The following is a 23,959-nucleotide window of genomic DNA, read 5'->3' as shown; positions in this document are numbered from 1 at the left end:
TTGTAATCAGGTGCGCTCTATAGTCCAGAAATTATGGTAGTCCTCAAAAAAAAAAAAAAGGGGGGAAATGTAACTACATTTCTAAAAACTGCACTTGTGAGGCTGCCAGATATAAACCCCATTGTACTGTTGCATGTTCTATAATCAACAGTGGAGGGACAGTTTCAAAATCAGACGTTTAGGACTGTTTTATCAAATAAAAAAACAAATCCATTCAAACCAGGAAGCAAACCAGGAACCTTGAAGCAGTAAGTTTAGCATGAGGGCAGAATGAGATAAAACCAAAAGGTAGGAAGTTTTACCAAGCAGCGGGAAGATAAAACCAGGACCCCATTTGAATTTGGTTTTGTTTAACAAAAAGGTAGGGAGAGCCAATTACTGGCAAGTAAAAAGCCACTCCCTTCAGCATGAGAACGGAGGAAAAAGGGCATGGCGAAACATACCCGTATACACCCACGTCTTGCATTATCAAATGCAATATTCAGTCCTGCTGGACAGCTCAGCCTTTGTTCTTTAAAATGAAAAATAAAGCACTCCGACCTCAACTCCAGGTCTTGATCGACTCTGCATTTCTCAGAAGATAACATCCAGAAAGTTTTTAAGAATTAGCTAATGATAGAGCAAGGTGTCGAGGATTAGGCAAGACCCTACCACTTCTCCATCTGGCCCTTAACTGGGCCCACAGTCTGGCCAGAAAATCCATAAACACAGCATGGACAAGGCAGCATTGGAAGCATTCAAGTCCATGACAACATTCAAACGGACAATACATTTGAATCAGCCACATAAACATGGAATTTTGTCATGTAATCTGTGTAAGAGCTTCAACTCTGTCATTCACATTTTTTAAGCTTTAAAATGGCATCATTCAGAGGTGGTGTCTCAATAGTGTCAGAAATAACAAACAAACCTGAACCACCAGCAATTGGGTAATTTCTCCACAGAAAAGAGTACGAAAATGTAACATGGAAAACAAAAAATTAATAAGTTCTGTTGAACCAAGACATTCAATTTGTGTGGCACCGCTCATGTTACATATTGGAGAAATGAGCACTACCACACAAATTCCTTCCTAATTTTGAATCATGTTGATTCAATTATTTTACCTGAAACTGTATCTTCAAAGTGGAGCAAGTGAACGCTCTGGACTTTGACCTTCTTAGGTGTCCCCATTCCGACACAAAGTAGCTCGTCCAGTGTTTTTCAAAATGTCTTTTAAATCAGCCCTCTGACACATGATTGTTAATTTCCACCAAACTAGGTAACTTCTTTAGTTCCTAATCATCACCCAGGCCATATCACAACAGTTTCTCTGCGTGAAATTGTTATGAGTTCGGATGTGATTTAGTGATCCTTTAATTTTTCTGAGAAGTGTATTCTGCCTTTTTTAAAAAAAAAAAAAAGCAACTTAAGAAATTAAATTTAGCTAGAAATCATTTGAAAACCTTGATAAAACTTTTACCATGCAATAAACATGGTAAAATATTTCAGACCATTTGGAGTCATTTCTTTCATGTGAGGTCCTAACCCCCGGTCAGGAGATCCTACCTCCGGACTACTAGGCTGAGCGAGGCTTGACAGCTCTTCACCAGACTGATGGCCTCCTGCCGGGAACCACTCAGGTGGATGGAGTTCACCTTCACCATCTTGTCTCCAGCCTGCAGACGGACAGATGCTGCCACGCTGCCCTCCTCCACCTGAGGACGCACACAAGCGCACAGAGCTTAAACTCTGATCAGGTTGCAGCTTAATTTTTAATCAGAGATCATGTTTCTGGATGCAAAGGGAAATATCAGCCGCACACTGTCAACAGTATGGCAATGATCTCAAAATAGTCTCGAAAAAACAAATAGGTATGTTAAAAGTGGCAGATGCCTGTTTTATAGAAAAAAACCTGTAGCTTCTTTCTCTCTAATTCTTCTGATGATTTCAATTGTACAGTTGGAATTTTCAGTAAGTTTGCGCCAGGAAATGGCAAGAATCCAAATATGCACATCCAAAGAAAGCCTGAGTGCATCAGAACAAAGCACATAAATGTGTTTTGACCTCAAGGTCAGCAGCAACGTTACCTTGGTGATGATGAGAGGTTCACAGTGCTCGCTGCCCCCCCTCAGAGAGAAGCCCCATGGGGCTTTGCCTCGGAGCAGAACCTCCACCAGCTCATCATCCTCCTCCTCCCTTCCAGAGTCCCCACAATGCTGCTTCACTGTCCACCGCATCTTTCGCACCGCCGGCGCTCTCAGGTGGCGTCGGACGTCCATGATGGCGGTTCAGCAGGTTCCATCCAGATAGGAGCTGCAACCTCATGTGATCAGCCCTGCTGGATAACAAAGATGTACAACGGTCAAAAATGAGTTGAGCTCCAACATCTAGACAACGTCTTAGAAATGTTATCGTAGATACTGGCGTTCACATTTGGTTGTTTCAGTGGTTATTTAAATAATCACCAAAATGAGAATTTAATTTGCTGTGGCATTTAAATAATGAAAAGTCCCCCGCTGACAAGGTCTGACAGTGTAGAGTTAACATTTAACAAAGGTCAAGTGCAGTTGGTTGGTGCAAATGTTCAACAGCTCATGTGCTAAAGCAGCACAGCAATAGGACTAATCAGATATTCATATTCAAACAAAACCCGAGGGTCAACAATCAAGAGCATAGAAGAGTGTGTAAAAGAGGTAAAGAAACAGGCTCAAGCAGGTTGTAATGGGTGAAGAAAAGTGTCAGGGGTACAATGAGATAGAAGAACATCAGCCTGAAGGGAATGAAAGGTGGAGGAGACAGTGGTGAGATGATCTACAAACAGTGACAATGACCAAAGGACAGGAGGCAGAGCTGGAGGTTGCACAGATGAAGATGTTGAGGTTCTCTTTGGGAGTGACCAGGATGGAGAGGATCAGGAATGAGTCCAGAGGAACAGCACATGAAGCCAGACTGAGATGGTTGGGTCATGTACAGTGGAGGAATATTGGTAGACAGAGGCTTGAATTGGAGGTCAGGAGCAAGACCAAGGAGAAGATTTATGGACATGGTGAGAGAGAATATGAAGTTAGTTGTGAGAGAGGAGGATACAGAGAATAGGCTTAGAAGGTTTATTCGCTGTGGTGACCCCTGAAGGGAAAAGCCCAAAGGAAGAGATGGTCATATTCAAAACTAATTGTTCAGGTTTCACTTTTTATATTTATACTATATTTATATAGGTTATTCTATATATATATGAACATTCTGTATATAAGAATAACAACTTTATTTATCCCGAAGGAAATTGTTGTGCCAGAGTTTCAAGTAAAACATAATAATAAATAGTAGGAAGGAGAAGAAGAAATACAAATAAAACTATAGTGTCAAAGTCAAGGCTACAAGTGTTTTTAGGTCTTAAAACACATACACATACATATATATACACATATATATATATATATATATATATATATATATATATATATAGTTATACCAAGTAGATATGATCAAGACATTGCGGGCTATTTTCATCGAGTACTTTTGTTTATTAAGCATTGTATATTTTTAGTCAGGCAAAACCATTTAAAAAACCCTCATCACTGTTTTCTTGAACAGATCGTTTTTACTTGAATCAAGCAGAACAATTACTTTTATTTATCTCTTATTTTCCACTGCCGGTTACCTCGCAAAGTACAAGGCGTTTCTCACGCAGAAACACCACTTAGTTTGCAACAAGTGAGGCCAAAAAAAGACTTAAAATATTTCATCTCACCTCTAAATGTCCCAACGGATAGCCGGTGAACTCCTCGCTTGGAACTGATCGATAACTCTCGCCGTTTCGGACTGATCGATAGCGTTGATCAGATCCGTCTCAAGCGTATCTGTGACGGGACACCAGATCTGACATCAACAACGCCGCCGATGGCGTCATCACGTCGTCCCACGGGGCAGGACAGCGCCACCTAGCGGCAGCGAACGGAAACTCCGACGTCAATTCGAACGGGTAATTCTACAAAAAAACAATTAAGTTACATTCAGAATATATAGAAAATGTACATGATAATGGTGTTTTAAGAGCGGGACTAGAGTAAATTATCTCTCCCTTCAAGGAAAAAAAAATTTAAAGCAAACGCGAATGCCTTCTGAAGATGTTATGCTAATTTTTATCTAGAACCTTCTGTCAAGCGTGTCAGAACTACCAGTCACTTATAAGACCGTACTATCAAGCTACGGTTTAAAAAGCTTCAAAATATACTTAATAAAGTCCGCTTTTTTCCACGTACCTTCAGTCAGTTACTTTCTACCCGCGTCTTCTCCTCTTTATGAGCTTCGTCAATTTGGTTTGTTTCTCCATTTCCGTTGTCTTGACACCTGCGCCTTGTTAGTGCAATCACTCGCGCGTCTCTTGTCCAATCAGCGCCCCTCATTGCGCTCACGCGTTCGGATTTCAGTACCACCATCCGCCGCTAGGTGTCGCTGTAAACCAACACTATGTTTGTGTAAATAATGTAATAAAATAATGTAAATAATAATAATATTTTAACTATGATGACGGAAAAATATCAGTTTCAAGGCTTGCTGGTTTTCAATAAATCAAAACACTCATGATCTGTATTTTTAAATTGAGGAAATGACCTTATTGAGTAAGACAGTTTTTAATGAACAGTTAGCTCAGACAATACTCATGACAAGATTTTAAGATGACAACATTTTTTTTTTTTTTTTTTAATGTCACTGAATGTTGACAGTCTCAATCTGTGAAACGAATTGCAACATAAAAGCCAATTCACATTTTCCAAATTGAAAAATTCTAATTATTTCCCCTTACCTTCAAGAATGATTTCAGTAAGAATTTTTAAAATCCCAATATTTTAAAATCACTTGTTAAAATAAAATCGCAAAGTTTCTTTTCTATATTTATTCTTTTTCAGAAAATATAAAATTTACCTTGATTGGTTGAAGTATCATTAGCTCAATAAAGGGTGTGTTTCATGCATCAACTGTCATAAACAAATAAATGTGTTTTGATTAAACAAAGATAAATACAAAATTATCACTGGTATTAATTTTCTCTATTATTAATTAGATGACTTGAATTAAATAATTGGTAAAATACAAGTAATATAGATATACCAAGCCTCTGTTAAATATATGAAGTTAAAATAAATACTTTTGTAAATATACCTTGAATGTTTCGCAGCTGTTTCTGGATCAGTAACACCTAAATTTATATATAGAAGTTAATCACTGCCTCATAAAGTACAAAGTGTAGAGAACTCAGACACAAAAGAGAACGGCGTAATGTCATTGTATGAGGAATAAAAGGCTCACAGGAGCTAAAATAAAAGCTAATGAGACGTGACAGGTGATGTGTTCCAGCGCAGCAATAACTAAATATAACAGCTTTGATCGACCATGAAGTCACGGAAGCCTCTAAACAGTCCAGGTCATCGAGATGAAGGCTGTGTTTGCATCCGGGTATTTGCAGCCAGGAGATCTGCGCCGCCTCTTCCTGCTCTCTGGGTCACAGGTCTGTGTGAATATTAAAAGATTTGGGTAATCACAAGCTTTATGATCTCCTAACCCGCGGGACGTGCTAATGTTATTTTGCTTCCAATTTCATGACCATTCTCATCTCCTTCAGGTTACACACAAAATATTCTGGCTCATTATTCCTGCTGACAGATTAACACTGTTTCAGAAACCTTTATATTTTGACACTGAAGTTGTTTTTTTTTTAAATACATGAATAAATTGTTTGTAAGTAAATATGTCTGTTTCTTAAATTTGATCATTTCTACACGGTTCCAGCTAAAATGCTTACAGGGATGCAGGTATCACTGTCCAAGTGGCACAGCCGGACTCTGCAGTGCACGTAGAAGTTGTCTTCTCCGGAGAACTTGAACAAGTTGAAAGAGAAGTAGTTGGACAGTCCCAGTCCATTTCCCACCACAGTCGCCTTGGAGGGGTTAGGAACTGCACAGCTGCTCACAAACAGGAAATGACATCATCACGCGCTCACACCGATAGAGGAAAAAAAAACGAGACCTTCTCTACTAGTGGGTTCATATTATTCTTTTCTAAATATATTTTGTATTTAAAACATATGAATCGTCTGTGCCCAGAAAAGGACTGCATTGTCAGTGAGATGGTTCTTCTCTTGTTGGCATTTTCAGATAAAGTCTTCTCAGGTGGCAGGGAGGGATTTCTTTTTTCTCTTTAAATTGTTGTGTTTTCAAAGAGGGCCACCAATTCATTTCAATTAGCGGCATCTTTAAATGGAATTACCGTTAAATATGTCAGCTTTTTTTGTTCCCTGCTCTCTCTACAGATCATAATTGTCATCTGTTAACGATTGACGAGTATTTCATGAAAATGTATTTTATTTTAGTTAATTCAATTTTCAAATGTCATTTTAAATTTGAAGATGATGGCGATCTTGTAACATCTAAATAAAATGCGTTTAAATATTTTTGTCACTCTTAATAAGTGCCAGTAAAAGGATGACAGGACAGAAAGAGAGGAAGCCATTTTTGGTTTGCTGCCGCCAGATAATTTAATTCCGGCTTTTTTTTTTTCACAACTACAAGAAGAACTCAAATAGACATTGAGTGTTTTGCTTCAAAATAACCTTCAATCCAACGTCTTCAGAGTTCAGTGTTCAAAATGAACATGCAGAAATGTCATTACATTTTCTCTGCAGTTGTTCATTGATTCAAAAAAATGCAACACCTATTTTTTTCATACCTAGCATAAAGACAAAAACAAAAAAAAACATTATATGCCGTGTTAATTCATTTTAAATTTCAAAACGGTTGTGTGGCTCCCGGTGTTTTCTTTACTGTGGGCAAACGGGTCTAAATGGCTCTTTGAGTGGTAAAAAAAAAAAAATATATGATCAGCAATTAACAGGGTTTTTTTAAACCAGAAAACCATCGAGATAAAATTATATACATGCGGTCACATAAGAATCGTCTGGATATTTTGTCGATGGGCATTTCTCACCCGTCACGGATGAGGGGATGGGACACACCCTCATCAGGTGTTGGCTGGTTGGATGCTTTGCAGGAGTCAGTCACTACGGCAACGAACCGATGGTCCAAACCCTCCGTCGTCACCTCCAGCCAAACCCTTTGGCTGACAATGACGTCGGTGGTGGGTGTGACCGGGTTTGTGCGTCCGGAGTCGAGGTAGGCGTCCATCTTCAGGGTATAGTTCCAGATTCCAGCGGTGACCTCGTGCTTCACAGAACTGAAGGACAAAGACACGGAAGTCACGTCCGAGTCCAACCGAGAGACCATGACAGCGCCTCACCTGTCGAACATCCTGAGCGTCATGTCCATCATCTCCCGAGGGAAGAAGCAGGAGAAGTCGATCTGCACGGGGTCGTGGTGGACGTTGTTGCTGGATAAAACGGCATTCTTGTAGTAAGTGCCTCTGCTGTCCGTCTGCATTTGGATATTCATGCAGAAAGAAACATCGTCACAAAAGGGATCGAAACCATGGAAAATGGATCTGACGTGATCAAAATGATGATTCTGGAACACAAGGGGGCGCTGTTGACATCACGGCTTTGCTCAGCTGATCCGCTATCAAGAGATTCAGTGGTTTGCATTCACATCAATAAATGCCTTGATAATTATATTAAAATTTCACAGAAAAACAAAAAAAAAGTGATCCAAAAGCCTGCATTACAAGTTGAAAATATATGATTATGAATGCTAGAATTCAGTTTATAGACGGGAAAAAAGAAAGAAGCGGTTTCTAAATGATTTCATTCATCACATCGACCCCACCGTGATTTCTGTCCCACAGAGCCTGTCCAGGTCAAAGCTGAAGGTCAACATGTTGGTGGTGGAGTCCAGCTTACCCGAGCACGTCTGGTCCTTCAGGTGCAGGTCGCCGTATTGGAGGCCGTCCTCCTGCAGAAGACATCCCACCAGCGTGATGGAAGCGGAGCCATTCCCGCAGGCCGTGAGTTGACCTGGAGATGATAGAAAATTACATCACGGCAAAAAACAAATTTTCTTCTTGTGAAGCTGTTTTTCGATCCTCATTTAAAGTTTGTTTGTTTGTTTAGAAGTTTATTAGGACAGTGTACAAATACATTAAGCACAGAGGCAGAGATGTTTGTACCAGATTGTAGCTCATAGCTAATTTCCATCTGTAGTCCTGGACATTACAAATATAAAACTGTATAAAATAGACAATATATATAAAATATACAGATAGGCAATAAAATAACTGTACAATATATAAACAGGCAATAAAATATGTATTTTGCAAGTTGAAAGTGCTATTGTTGTGATATTGTTACTTTGGTCATCTGGGGGCCATCAGATACCCAGAAGGGAAACATCTGATGGCAAAATACCTGTCTGGCATTGCTAGCGTTAGCATGTTTGGTGCTCCTGAATCCAATATTTAACGGCCCGTGTAAAGGTGTGAAAATCAGTCATGTTCTTATGATTGTCTGGAAGCCCATTCCATTCTTTTATGGCTTTCCAGGAAAAGGCAGATTGTGAAAAGGCAGACTTTCTTTTAGGAACATTACAGTCTCCTCTGGACACCGACCTTAGCACTGGACTTGTGAGTCGGGAGCGAGGCTTGATGGAGGTCTTAAGAGGAGGTGGGGCGGCGTTATGGAAGATTTTGTGGACCAGACGGATATCAGAGTACCTGATCAAGTTGTCAAAACTTAATAATTTATATTTTCCCAAAATATGGCAATGATGATAGTGCCTTGGTTTTTTTATCAAGAATTTTTAGGGCTTGATTATGTAAAGATCTCAGAGATTTTAGGGTTGTTAGGTTAGCCTGCGACCAGGATGATATGCAATATAAAATGTGGGATATGATCATGGCATCAAGGTAGGACTTTGCAGCTTCTAGTGATAGCGCGTTCCTGATATGTCGAAAGTTAGAAATGTTGAACTTCAGGGCATTACAGGTCTTTTTAATACGATTTTAGTTAAGGCACCAATATGACACCTAGATGTTTGACCTCTTCAGCGCTTTTGATCATATGGTTATTCACTTGAATATTTGGGAGGACATTCTGAGTTCTTTATGGAAGGAACAGAAAAAATAAATCTCATGATCTACTGCATGCCTGGCCTGATCTACTGTAAGAAAATAAAGTTTAAAAATACGTAAAAAGGGATCCTGGTATTTTTTTAAGCCAAGTCTGGATGAAAAGTAAAGACTAGTAGAGAGACTATTATTGAAACCTTGTTCAAAACCACAAAATCATGTTAAGAATAATTTAACTAACGCTTTCCATAAATTCATCTCTACAATCATGGCCAAAAGTTTTGAGAATGACACTTTCACAAAGTCTGTTCCTTCAGGGTTTTTAGGTGTTTGCCAGATGTTTCTATGGCTGTGTCATTCTCAAAACTTTTGGCCATGACGGTATAAAAAAAAAAAATCCATGCAGACGTCCTTAAAATTTTAAATACAAAATCTTTTTTCCCCCTCCTGACTCATCAAAAAAAAATAAAAAAAAATCTCCCATTTCTTTCCTAGCTGGAGCGCCAAACACACAGAAACAGAAATAATAATTAGCAAACACAGATTTAGAAATACACTCTCCGTACCGTATCTGTTCTCCCTTTTCCTGAACTTGGAGGCAAAGATGGCCCTGCAGAAGCAGCGTGTTTCTCCAGGGCCGACCTCAGCGCAGAACTCATGGTCCGCACACTGCTTGTTCTGACAGAGATCTCCAGACTCTGGGGCTAGACAAGAACAAATGAAACCATCATTCTGCACCACATGCAAAATACAGCAGATCCAGATGAAGGAGAAGCACTTGACTAGGGGGTTGCTAAACTTTTCCACTCAAAGAGCCATTTGGATGAATATATATGTGTGAATGAGAGGAACCAAGGAGGAACGGTGAGGATGCAGGGAGTGGAGATCAAGAAGGTGGAGGATTTCAAGTGCTTCAAGAACATCAGCCAGAAGGAAAGGAAAGGTGGAGGGGATGGTGGTGAGATGATGTACAAACAGTAGAGTTTTGAAAAATGTGCACCCCTAAAGTGCTCCAAAAAGAAAAGATGATTTATTTTACATACAACAAAACACTTCTCGCATGTATGAGGTTTCGAGCAAAAAATAGGTAGACGCTTATCCACATGTCTGCGGTATGCATTTGAGGAAGAGGCTACTCTTTGCTCGAAAGGTCTTGCATGCAAGAAGAAGTGTGATCCAGCATCCATCCTGAACTAGGCAGAGGCTATATGCATGTGATCTTCTGTTCCAACTCCTGGTCTACAAACAGTAACAATGACCAAAAGACAAGAGGCAGAGTTGGAGGTCACAGAGATGAAGATGTTGAGGTTCTCTTTGGAAGTGACCAGGATGGAGAGGATCAAGAGTCCATCAGAGGGACGGCACTTGTTAGAAGTTTTGTAGAGAAGGTCAGAGATGGTTGGGTCATGGACAGAGGAGGGAAGAGTGAATATATTGGTAGACCAATGTTGGAATTGGGGGTCTAGAGGAAGACCAAAGAGAAGATTGATGGATGTCATTGAGAGAGGATATGAAGGTTGTTAGTGTGAGAGAGAAGGATACAGAGAATAGGGTTAGATGGAGAAGGTTGATTGGCTGTGGAGACCCCTGAAGGGAAAAGCCCAAAGGAGAGGAAGAATTTGTCACAGGGGTGCAGGACATGTATGACCGAGACAAAGTGATGACTGAGATGGTTTGGACATGAACAGTCTCTGTTCATGTCCAAACTTGTTATTTACTTGTTTGGTAAATAACGTAATACTTGTTATTTTCAAAAGTCATAAGGAGCCGCATTGGAGAGCCGCGGGTTTGCTGGACTAGTCCAAATAATGACATACGTCAGAGATTATAATCTACATATCTGTAAGACTGGATAAATTACAGCATTCATTATGATTATTTCCATTCCGGGCGAAACAGTTTTACTGTTTCTTGGTGATGGATTTGAGTATTGCCCGTTCCTCCTCGTAAAACGCTGCAGGATACATTCAGCTGAAGGCTGATGATTTCACTCCAGCCCTTCACTTACAGCAGCCGGCCTTTGACCTCCAGTCCTCCATCCTGGTGCTGACGTTCATGGCGCAAGCCTTTTCGTACGCCTCTAGCATCTGACACCGCAGGCCGTCGGCCGCCGGGTATTGACACAAAGTGTTGACGCAGGCCTGGACGTAGGGCGCTGGGTCGGTGCTGCTGTGGCAGGCGGCGAAGGGATCCTGGTTCAGGAGTTTGCAGCTGAGAGAGGACAAATAAGGTGAGTTGCGACTTCAATCATGACATGTTTTAGGGTATTCGGATAAACCGAGCTTAAACATGGCCAGTGTTGGAGTGTACGCAGTCTTTTGGTGTGTGTTCTTACTGAGCAGTCATGGCATCACAATCCACAGTATCGTCCGGCTCCTGGGTGTATTCTCTGTCACAGCTAGAGGGAGGGAAACAGCCAAGTAAATTCAAAAAAGCCCGAGGAGCAGCGGGAAGCTCTGGTTGTGAGCGGAGGTATACTCAGGGGGGCTGTAGTCCAAGTCGGGAGTCAAATCGGGGATGTTGGTGGGATCGGAGAGGCTTCCGCACAGGCCTGATGCTGCTGTTCCACCCAGAGCTGCAGGGAAGGTGGAGGAAAATAAACATCTATCAGTCTGAGCTGCTGAGCTGCAGGGAACTCGGGGTTTTAAACTCACCTCGACCCATGAGGAACAAAATAATTCAGTAATATACAACATATATCGTCATTTCTGGGATTATGAGCTAGTATTTTTTTCCCCACGCTTTGAGCACTGCTGGTTCAACAACAACGCAGCTAATTTATGGATTTTTTTGGACGAACAAGCTTCACGCCGCCAAAACATTTATCCAGGTCACATCGGGCCGATAAAACGAGCGTAAAATTCTGAGGCCGTTCAACTCCGACTGCGAAGAAGACGACTTTATCGCTTTAGTGCGCAGGAGGAAGACCAAGATAGCCAGGAGTTGGACAAAGTGGGGATAGAAAATGGATGGATGGATGGACTTTACCTCATAACTGGTACTATTTGGAAAAAAGCATTTATAGCACACATTTGTGGATGTTACCGGCATGTATTCAATTAATGTAAAAAAAAATGTTTCTATAACACCTGCGGCTTAAAGACAAGTGCAGCCTATTTATGTACACATAGATTTATTTAGTAATTTTTAGCCGGCGCAACTTATATTCAGGTTATGATATAAATATCAACCTTGAAAGTGTCAACAGGTTAGCATTTTATTTAAAATCATCAATAAATTTAGGTATATTCAACAAGAGGTCCCCTTCTTTGGTGCGAAAATAAGCCTTTAGAGGCTTATTAAAATATAATAGCTCTGCATTGACAATATCGTATGTTTTTGTCACAGCGCATTGAATTTCTTTCAGTACAGTTTATTTTGTCCCAATTGAGCAGAACTTTACCAACACCCTTGGATGATGGTGAAACAAGAGCCCAACTAGCAGACAATTAACATTTTTTTAAACATATTATCACTGTAAAGATGTGACACTTGTTTTTCAGGCGTTATTTTCTGTCTCTCAACGACAAGGATTTGGAAAAGTGTGAGAGTTGGTTGAAAATGTTAACCTTTTTTAAAAAAAAGACTCTTGTCTACCTGATACATGGGCTGACCGGCCGTCGAAGACGACGGTGATCTTTTGAGACGATATAGGACGGTTTATCTCCAGGACGACTCCGGCCCGGTCCGTCCTGAGCGACAGACCTGGGATCAGCCGACTGGCTTCGGTGAAGGTTGTTACGTCGTCGCCTGTCTGTAACTGAGCACAGGAAACAGATACAGAACATGCTAATTCAGTATATTTTGATGAAAAAAAAAAACAGGCATATGATACCGGAGGCATTTTAAACGTGCTTTTTTTTTTTTCGCATAACAGGTTTAACAATAGCATGACAACAGTCAAAAAAAAAAAAAAAAACATAATGGCTGCTCTTGCAAGAGTATTATTCCTGCCTGAGGCTATCAGAGTTTTTAATTCCTCTTCCTTCAGCTGCGGGGAATCTTTAAATCTTTGCACTTAAGACCTTAATTTGATGTATATTGAAATAAAATCCAATTATTTAATGTACTTAAAGTAATTATATATATATACACACACACACAAACATACCATGTTTGTGTCGAGGCTTTTTATCAGACTATTTAATTCCTCTTCCTTAAGCCGAAGGGAATATTCAAATCTTTGTACTTTTTAAGACCTTAAAACACTTTATAGCCTTGACTTTGACACTTTATAGTGTTATTTGTATTTCTTATTCTCCCCCCCCTTTTTTTCTTTTTTTTTTTTTTACTGTTTATACAAATTCCTACTATTATTTATTATTGTTATGTTTTACTCGAAACTCTGGCACAACAATTTCCTTCAGGATGAATAAAGGTGTTCTTATTCTCAGTTGTTCTTATTTTACGACTTATTACAAATCAGTACTTTTAAATGCAGTCATTAAACCATATTAATTTCAAATTTTTAAGGCAGTGTTTGCGTCTTATTTTATTTTCCCCTCGCGCTAACGCACCTGGACTCTCCCTCCTTGCTCCAAGAAGACAGTAGTTTTTGACTCTGGCACCGAGAGAATCAAGTGATCCAAAAGCGCCACGTCTGTCCGTCGTCTTTCCCGGAATCCAGCCAGCAGCTCAAACTGCGAGCCGGCGTCCGGCCTCAACAGGCTGTAGACGCAGCGGGTGGAGACGGAGGAAAGCTCGCCGGAGAAGCTTATGACCGAGCTGCCGACGACGGAGCACAGCTGAGGAGCCACGCAACTGGCGGACACATCAAGACAAAGTGTGATTTTTCAGTGACATCATCCACTGTAAAATATAGAATGATACAAAACATAGATGATTACTATATTGCATTCAAATCAGTGATGTGCGGTGAGGGTCATGGCTCAACAGCGCCCCCTACCATGAGGCAGGAGAACTGCGTGCCTCACTTGGTGGCTCCTGGCAGTCGCTCAGCATAAAAAACTAGTAACACACTGACTTCATCTCAATTAGAGAATTATATTACTATATGAACAACTATACAACTACACAACTATATGAAACCTACAGAGTAGCTTCTTTGACCATTGGACTGGCAGATTAGCTCTGGCATTGGTCGGCCTTTAATAACTTCCTGCTTCGATATAATGTCCAATTTAGAAAGTGGTCTAAATTTGGATATGTAATCCTCCATTTTGAAAGTGAGGGGAGGACAAAAAATAAATGGACGGCTGCATTTGACTTGCTAACTCCCTGGAATTACAAGCGCCCCCTACCATGAGGCAGGAGAACTGCATGCCTCACTTAGTGGCCCTTCGCAGCTGTTTTATGGTCGCTCAGCACAAGAAACTGGTAGCACGAATATAGTTGTTGACAAATTGGAAATGTAGTTCATAAAGCAAAAGTGTTTAGACATTTTAATAGCGACATACAGAGAGACAACAGTACGGTCTTAGTTCAGAGGATCCCAGCTGTCGTCCGTCATTGCACGATTCACGTTGAGGCTCAACAGTCGGTGGCCTCACCGCACGTCTCTTCTCGATATTTGAACAGTTAATGTGAAAATCCAGCCGTTTTGAAACAAAAACAATTTAAAAGTGGTGAAGTTCAATGAAAAATATCACTGATAAATATAACCATTTCATTTTTTTTCTTTTCATGCTGAAGTTCTTGTTTTTGAGTTATATACCATGATTTTGCCAGTCTGGCCCACTTGGGAATACAGTGATCCCTCGCTATAACGCGGTTTACTTTTCACGGTTTCGCTTCTTCACGGATTAGCATCGTGCATTGTGTTCTGCATTCTGATTGGCTAAAAAGTCACTCCGCTTCTTCTCTACCTGTGCGTCAATAACGTCGCAGTTTAATATGTACACGTACGGAAAACAGCTTGCCGAATTTACATGACGTACGTGCAAATTCTCTCGCAATTTCGAGTTTCTCTAAAACCCATAATGTTGACAAAACGCTCTGGAGCGACAAAAGGGCCCAAAAGGCAGCGGAAGATGCTATCTATCGCAGATAAAGTTAAACTTCTGGACATGCTAAAGGAAGGTAAAAGCTACGCGGCTGTAGGTCGGCATTACGGAATGAATGAATCATCCGTTCGTTCCATAAAGAAGGAAGAAAAAAACATAAGGACGACAGCAGCAATGTATAATAGAGTATTTAATTAAAAAAAAAGGTTTCTACTTCACGGATTTTGCCTATCACGGGTTCTTTTTGGAACGTAACCCCCGCGAAAAACAAGGGTATACTGTAGATTATTTTGACCTCTGACCCGAACCTCTGAATCATTTCGTCAAAGCACATGTATGTAGACTTGTTTTCAGGACGACCTGCTCACCTGTTGTTGCCTTGGCAAACCCCTCCAGGGGGACAGTTGGAGGTCCGGCTGAATTGCAGGTCTTTGCTGCAGGACAGCGTGGCGCAGGAGTCCCTGTCCTCCTCAGAACGTCCAGCGTGGAGAACTTGTCCTGGAAGGAAGAAGACGTCCACGGTCGGGCACGAAACTTCCTCTGCCGTCGCTGCCGGCGGTTGGGTTGAACTCACCTTCACCTCTGCATCCGCTGATGTCATAATAAACTCCTTTTCTGGCTTTTTTCGTAGATGCTGTGCGATGCAAGAACTTCTCACCCGCGACAAAGTACTTCAGCGACTGCGGGGAAACAAGACCAGGAAAAATATGAGTTCAAGTGTGTTCACATTTATGTTACACGTTAGAAGTGAAATGCAACTTATGTTTGTTATAATTGTAAGTCGCTTTGGATAAAAGCGTCTGCCAAATGCAATGTAATGTAATGTAATGTAATATAATATTTCATGCAAAAATGCATCATCTCATTTTTCACACGGGATAAAACATAAATACAGAGATGCGTGGTTTTTTTTTGGATGCGCGTCTGAATTTGTATATTATGTTATGTAAACTAGCTAGAAAAAATATAATTCCCTGTTATGAAATTATATTTGGCTGATTTTTTTTTTCATTAAATCTTCCGGATGTTTTTCCCCGAGTGTGATAGAAAAATTCAGTGTGTGAAATAAAACAATAATAAAACAAATCAAGGGTAAAACAAAATAAAGAAAATAAAAAATAAAAAGTAAAATATATTTGTGAGACAATAGTAATACACAAGAAAAGAATTCTAGCATCAGCAAAAAAAAAAAAAATTCGGTTAATTCGGTTCTCGTGAGTCCTTTTGCGTTTTTTTTTTTTTTTTTCAGTATATTTTTGGGATGAACTCCATATTCTTGCCTAAGAAGAAAAAAACTGTAGAAAATATAGGAAAATGTAACTAAAATTAATTTTATAAAATAAATAAAGTAAGAGATCTCCTTTACTGCCCCTTTACTCCTTTAGAAATCCAGACACCTACATTTGATCTCCATTGATCATTTTTGGGTAATTTTGTTGTCAACAATGTAAAGAACAAAGTATTTCATAAGAATATTTCATTCATTTACAACCAGGATGTGTTATTTTAGTGCTCCCTTTATTTTTTCATATCTCTAATCATAAATATCATTTATAATAATGTTTATACTCTTGTACCTGCACATATCCCAATGCACTGCGGACAGCACAGTACAGGGAACCACCTTTCTACACTGTACATGCGACGATAAACGTTTTGAATCTTGAATCTTTTTTGAGCAGTGTAAGTCGCAAGATTGGGACGACGATACAGATCGGTTCTGTTACTTGATGCCCATCGCAGTTTATGAAACCATTTTCAACCAGGTTAAAAAAGCAGAGGCAGCAATTGTTGCCTAGAGCGCTAAAAAACGGCAGCAAAGCATACGTGCAGGGAGGTTGGTAAAAGGTTCGTTGAGGGTAAATATATCTGTAAATACCACGTCTACTTGGGGATATCGGAACGTAACAGCCGCTAAAAGTAAGGGTTCACTATGAAAATGTCAATATTGAAAAAGATTTGTCCGAGCTGGTGTTCAGAATCCAAACAGAAAATAAAATAAATAGTCGAGAGCCCCAAGATCCAAGATCCGGGGAGTACTTACGATTTTTTGTGTCTGGTAGTGAGCTGTGGTTTTTATGCCAAGGGCCGAGTGTTTGCCGTAGTTTTCTAAATAAATCGAGGCCTGGAGATGCGGAAAAGAGGCAGTCTGTCAGAAAAAAGAGCTTCTAGAGGATTCCGAGTCAAACCAACGAACCGATGGTGACTCACGTGCGCTCGCCGCCTGGCGTCCCGCAGGGTAACCGCCACCCCGCAGGGAGAATCGACTTCATAATGCTGAAAAAGCCGGCGGATTTCAGCATTCCTGCGGGTCTGACGTGCATCGACATGGACGGCGGTGGCGCCGATCTGCCCTCCGAGCTGCACGCAGTCTCCTGGTCCTTCTTCCGGAGAGTTCTGGAAACACACCCTGAGCTTGGCGTCGGCTAAGGTGACCTGCGAACACGGACCGGCGCCGAAAATTGAGTTTTATTTAGATATCCTCTAGATCAGGGGTGGGCAAACTTTTTGGCATTGACTTTTAAAATTTGACAGATGGAATACATCTGTCGATACATATCTGAAGATACGATATATATATAAGAAAAAAAAGGATTTGACATTTGCTTCAAAAATAAAACCAGCTCGCTTTTGAAGGCTCAGATGTTTGCTGCATTTTATGCACAAACCAGTTTTTTCCCTTGTAGCTTCACGTCCAGCTCATTTATGTGTCAGTTTGTCCACAGTAAAGGCTAAATCACAAAGCTAATCTGTGTCATTCGGCCCAAAAATGAAATATTCTCCTGTTTGAGCTCCCATATTCATTGATCCAATCATCCAATCATTCACATCAAGTATGACTTCTGTACCAATCTTTGACGGGCCGGATTAAAAAGACCAACGGGCCGGCTTTGGCCCGCGGGCCGTAGTTTGCCCACCCCTGCTCTGGATTGTCAGGACGTTCAAAAGAAGACAGAGATGCTTATTGTTTTGTTTTCATGCTAGAATTAATTTTTGAGGATCCGAGACTTTTAATGTCATTACACAGAGTATCTGTGGAGGTTCTCAGGAACGTCCAACAACAAACGAAAGAACGTGATCGTACCGTATGTTGCCGGTGTTTCGGCAAAACTGTTCAACAAACAGTACATTTCAAACCCACAACACCCAGAGGCAATAAGCGGTGCACCCCAAGGACAAAACCCCCAGGCACAAGATGGAGAACGTGGTGTCACTTGCACTGAGGATTGTGATGACGTCTACGTTTGGAGACCAGAAAACCTCTGCACGAACGGACGGCCCGACACAGGAGAGCCGCCGCTTCAGGACAGGACTCTGCGGTCCACCTAGACCTGAAGGACAAGGGCCTTTACGTATTCTCCATTGGTCTCTTTTTACCAGGCGCCCTGTTTTCTGTCTGGATATTTTGGTTTATTTAAGTTTGCAATTCATTTTCATGTGTGTTTTAAAGGTTTCTAGTAATTTATTGTAGTAGATTTTCAAACTGAGTTCTCAGTCATCCAGGTCTTGGTGAATTCTTGTCCAAATCTTCTTGTCTTGGCAACTGGACTTGCATTTCTTCGCTTGAAGACGTTACAGCCCCTCGTCCGATCGGCTTCTTCAGCCCTAATGACCGACAGGGAGTTTCCCAATGTGATGACGTCTACATTGGAGTGACCAAAAAACTTCTGCACAAAAATTTGGTCCAACAGAGGAAAGCCACTTCTTCAGGACAGGACTCTGCAGTCCACCTCCATCTGAAGGACAAGGGCCATTCGTTTGAAGACGGCAAATATCCGAATTCTGTCCAGAGAAGACAGAAGGTTCGAGAGAAGAGAAGAAATCGAGAAAGCCGTCTTAGGCATCTAAAACATCTCTGAGCAGAGGAGGAGCCTCAGACACGACCTTTCACAAAGGTACAACCCCTTACTGGGATCAGTACCAAGATGGACCAGGACCTTCTGCGCCCTCCAAACAACCAGGAAAGAGCCTCCACCAGAAGCAGCCCCTGCTGACGTCCACATGAGCCTCAGTTCATGTCATCCAACAGGTTTCACTCTTTTGTTTAGCTTTACTTTTTCACATTCCAGTCCAGATCGTCCCACCAAGTTGCTCTTTCGTTCCAATACGTCCCCATCGTTAGCATAACAACCCTCAACGCTCCCATTTACGTAACAAACCGCCATAATCTAGACCCGCCCAAAAACCTGGCAGTTCTATTTGTGAACTCCCGACAGGTCATTAGAACTGAAGAACCCTCTTGGACGAGGGTCTGGTTGCTGAGACAAGAAGATTTCGAATATTCTAACCCTAAATTAGGAAATTTAGGGTTAGCAGCTCTCAGGTTCAGTGGAATCAAACCAGACAAAAACCACCTTAAAAAGCAGGAGCGACACAACAGTTGCAGCATCTCTGGGTCAGAGGTATAAGACAGAAAATATACAAATGTACAAATTTATTAATGTTTTATTTATAATTATTATTGTTATATTTTTCTTGTAACTCTAGCACAACAATTTCCTTCGGGCTAAATACAGTTGTTCTTATTCTTATTCTGAAAAAATATAAAGACCAATATATATATTTAAAAATATAAATATAAATATTTGAAAATATAAGATATATAAATATATATAATAAATATAGATATAAATATAATAAATATAAAAAATATATATATATATATATATATATGAAAAAGAAGTAAAAAAAATCATAAATAGCATTTCATGACTCAAATCCAGAATTTACAAGATAATCCAGCCTTTGCTCTTTGATTTCTTTCCATATTTTACTTTTTTACACCCGCCCTGCAGATGTGAAAAATTATAAAGACCAATTTATATATTTAAAAATATAAATATAAATATTTAAAAATATAAGACATATAAATATATATATATATACTAAATATAAATATAATAAATATAAAATATATATATATATATATATATATATATATATATGAAAAAGAAATAAAAAAAATCATAAATAGCATTTCATGACTCAAATCCAGAATTTACAAGATAATCCATCCTTTGCTCTTTGATTTCTTTCCATATTTTACGTTTCTGCACCCGCCCAGCAGATGTGAATGGGATCGGGATGGAAAAATGGCATTTTGGTGAAATCGCTCATCGGAATTTATCGAGTTTCAACCGGCGGGAAATGAACAAACTCAATTATCGACAGAGTTAACCAACCCACCTCCAGCCGCTGGTACGTTTGTCCGAAAACTGTCAGCGGGCAGGAACTGATGTCAAAGACGTCGCCGCTCCGGAAGGACCGAGCGACGCCATGTTGGCCGGAAATGACTGTCGAGTTCCAGCGAGAAGGAGAAGATTAGTGGACGTTATCAAGCAGAAAATCCAATCTGTCGTTCTTTCTTCTACATCCTGAGCGTCCGTTTACAAAAATGGCCAAACTGATCTTTTCCAATGTGCTGCTTCAAGATATGTCAGAATAAAATATAACAAGGAGGATTATAAACACAGTATCTCCCGATACATAAGTGGATCCTTAAAGAAATCTTAGGGGTTTTTTTTTGTTGTTTTTTTTCCAAAAGTTTGTCACGTTTTTGTGATTTACAGACATTTTCAAGTGGTTTCCTGGTAAATTATTTCTGAATATATACATTTTTTGTGCAATTTTTGCAGGTCCTTTGTTAATTTCAGCAAATGTCCAAGGATTTTTCACTGACACCCCAGTGAACTAAAGCATTTTCATCCCGTTTTTGATCATTGATCTTGATTTTAAAGCATATTTTTTTATCGTTAGACTTTAATTTTTCCATTTCTTGCAATTGAATGCAAATATTAAATGAGTACGATAGCGATTCCTGCCTCCCCAAAAACCCAAACAACGAATTCAATCCCACATTCGAAAATAGATTTAACCACCGGTTTTAGAAAATATGTGATTTTATTTTCTTTATATTTATATATGTATAAATAACAGTGTTGTCAGGAGGTGGGAAACGTACTGATCAGTAACAGCAGCAGAGCAGCGGACGTCTCCATCAGGCTGAACTCCAACCTGCCGGAAAAGGTTATAAGATCTGAGGATGAAAAGGGTAACAAAGTTAAGTTAGCCGAAAACGAGATGATAATGTTGACGATGTGAATATTTCTCAGCTATCTGGAAATACAAGTTTTAGCTTTGCGACGCACACAATGGTTGGAATGCACAGGCGAATGTACAGAATGCTCCAGCTGCAAAACCTCCCAGCGCAATCCAGTTTAACCAGATGATGATGTGGAATATAGCCTGAGAGAAAATCACATCACATTTCTTTTTCATTTTTTTCTTCCCATTTTCTTTCCATTATTATTTTCTCAGCGAGTGTGTTTGTTACGTTTTAATTATCATACTATATTATCATACTATTGTGCACTCCTTACCTCACTTGTTACTAAGACACTTATAGTTTTATCACTTGTTTACTAAGACACTTCATAGTTTCACCGAGACACTTTATAGTTTATTTTTATTTCTTATTCTGCCTTTTTCTTTTTATTATTTATTACTGTTATTTTTTCTATAACTCTGGCACAACAATTTCCTTCGGGATTAATAAAGTTGTTCTTATCTTATCTTATCTTATCTTATCTTATATCATCTCATCTCATCTTATCTTATCTTATCTTATCTTATCTTATCTTATCTTATCTTATCTTATCTTATCTTATCTTATCTTATCTTATCTTATCTTATCTTTTTCATTGGTTTGAATTTGTTCCCCCAAGAGCCAAAGTCACTCTTGACTAATGAAAAACTTCTTTTGGACTGATTTTTATTCCCTTCCCCTGTTAAACCAGACATTTTACAACAAACTACAACTAGGTTGACAGACACGTAATTGAAATAAAAATTAAAAAAAATTGTTTGTCTGGATCAGTCAAATTTTTATTATTTTGACTTTCGAGATAATTTGGTTTCTAAATCAATTCACCTGCTAAATCGTCCTCATCACATTTTGCCGGAATCAGCGTTTTCTTTCCTAATCGTCACATTTTGAGGTCATTTGGAAGTAAATTTTGGTTTTGGAGATGTTTTAAGAAACGCAGGGGTCGTCTTACCGTCTGAGCTCCTGCCGGGGCGACGAGGGAGTGTGGAAGCTCGTTGTTGAGCAGAAAATCAGCAGAAGATGCTCGAATTGTTCTGACGCACAAAACTGGTTATTGGTTTTGTCTTTTTTTTTTTTTGCTGAAAGAGGCGGATCCGTGGCGTCATTTTCTAACAATGCAGACGGCTTGAGTCAAAGAGCTTCACCTGAGTACATTTGCCCGCTGAAGTTGCATTTTTCAGATGAATACCGAGGTTATCTGCCGGTTAGAATTATATTTTTTGACAAAATATTAAGATTCCAAAGAGGGTATCATTCGGTTTGACTTAAAAGTATGTCCGCCGAGGAGTTGCATTGAGAAACAATCCATTCCACCAAAAAGGACAGTTTGGTCGGATACTTTAAAAGCCTCAGGGTATCTACGCAGGGCCAGAGGTTTTAGCTATCGATAGAACATTGCTAACCTTCCATTCCTCACGAAGATTCTTGAGCCAGCGATATTGTCATTTATGTAAAGTTCTGTGTGGTAAACCCTTGTTTTTCAAGGGTTTACGTTCCAAAAAGAAGCCGTGAAAGGCAAAATCCGTGAAGTAGAAACCTTCTTTTTTTTTTTACAATTATTATACAATTAAATACTCTATTATACATTGAAAAGAAAGAACAAACCATTTTACAGGCTCAATCATTTGTTTCACAAATAAAAGTACTGTACTTTAGAAACGTTTTTTTCAACAAATAACTTCTGTACTGTACTGTCAAATAATAATTTTAATCCTCAATGTGAACAGAAGGCTTCAAATTGCAGAGATTAGCTCCGCCCACCGCGACCCCAGTCATTGGATTAAACGGGAGAAAATTAAAAATGATGATGAATAAAAAATTGCGGACAGTTGCAACCCTTTTTGCATCCTTATTAAAACTTCTTGCTGCTGTCGTACTTATGTTTTTTTCTTCCTTCTTTAGTGAACGAACGGAAGATTCATTCATTCTGTAATGCCGACCTACAGCCGCATAGCTTTTACCTTCCCTTAGCATGTCCAGAAGTTTAACTTTATCTGCGATAGATAGCATCTTCCGCTGCCTTTTGGGCCCTTTTGTCGCTCCAGAGCGTTTTGTCAACATTATGGGCTTTAGAGAAACTCGAAATCGCAAGAGAATTTGCACGTACGTCATGTAAATTCGGCAAGCTGTTTTCCGTACGTGTACATATTAAACTGCAACGTTATTGACGCACAGGTAGAGAAGAAGCGGAGTGACTTTTGCAAATCCGTGAAGAGGCGAAACCGTGAAAAGTAAACCGCGTTATAGTGAGTGATCACTGTATAACAAAGGGATATTCCAAGTTTTCCAGTCAGGCTCCAGAAGGCGTAGCAACACGGAAGCAGCAGAGGTCAAAGTTACAAACGACCTTTTACTCGCATCAGATCAGGGTTGAATCTCTGTACCGCCCCTTTTAGATCTCAGTGCCAAATTCTAAACCGTCCCTGATCAAATCTGATTAATGAAACCGAAGTATTTGATAGGTGTTGGATGCTTGCAGATGACATGGTGATCTGTAGTGAGAGCATGGAACAGGTTGAGGAACATCTAGAGAGGTGGAGGTATGCTCTGGAAAGGAGAGAAATGAAGGTTAGTCACAACAAGACAGAATAAATGTGTGTGAATGAGAGTAATCAATCAATTGATGAATCGATTGATGACTGTGGTGGAGTTAAATAAATGTTCAAAATAAAAAGTACAAGTTACCAAAAAAAGATAATAGGGCAATAGAAGCTACCAAAAAAACCAACCCAAAAACAAACATGAACCGGTTTCAAATCCATCTTGGGAGTTTGTCTGTAACCCGGCTCCTTCAACCAGTTCGGCCACTTCGTGTTGTTGTTTCTGAAAATTTCACCAGGAAGTCAATGGAGCAGAAAAATATGCAATTTGGCTCCAAACTCGAAAAATACTCGAGAGC

At 39.9% G+C, this 23,959-nt stretch overlaps 1 protein-coding gene across 1 annotated transcript; it reads right to left on the bottom strand.

Annotated features, from left to right (window-relative positions):
- Nucleotides 1–4,698: 4,698 nt before the first annotated feature.
- Nucleotides 4,699–22,024, bottom strand: LOC147233594 (uncharacterized). Its single transcript, XM_086148562.1, has 18 exons — nt 22,013–22,024; nt 20,917–20,991; nt 20,142–20,248; nt 17,166–17,390; nt 16,999–17,079; nt 15,529–15,634; nt 15,323–15,452; nt 13,509–13,752; nt 12,589–12,751; nt 11,470–11,566; nt 11,327–11,389; nt 11,000–11,202; nt 9,558–9,695; nt 7,755–7,942; nt 7,273–7,406; nt 6,964–7,209; nt 5,783–5,942; nt 4,699–5,490 (listed from the first exon to the last, which is right to left on the bottom strand). Exons 2-18 carry the CDS (start codon nt 20,951–20,953, stop codon nt 5,392–5,394), a joined length of 2,421 nt encoding a protein of 806 aa, XP_086004688.1. The 5' UTR covers nt 20,954–20,991; nt 22,013–22,024; the 3' UTR covers nt 4,699–5,391.
- Nucleotides 22,025–23,959: the final 1,935 nt, after the last annotated feature.

The sequence above is a fragment of the Fistularia commersonii genome, chromosome 6, assembly GCF_037954325.1.
Source record: "Fistularia commersonii isolate RoL2024-O1a breed Wild chromosome 6, RoL_Fcom_v1.0, whole genome shotgun sequence".
Lineage (NCBI taxonomy): Eukaryota > Metazoa > Chordata > Actinopteri > Syngnathiformes > Fistulariidae > Fistularia > Fistularia commersonii.
Note: the sequence above shows the minus strand (reverse complement) of the source record. Positions and strands in the feature narration are given on the sequence as shown.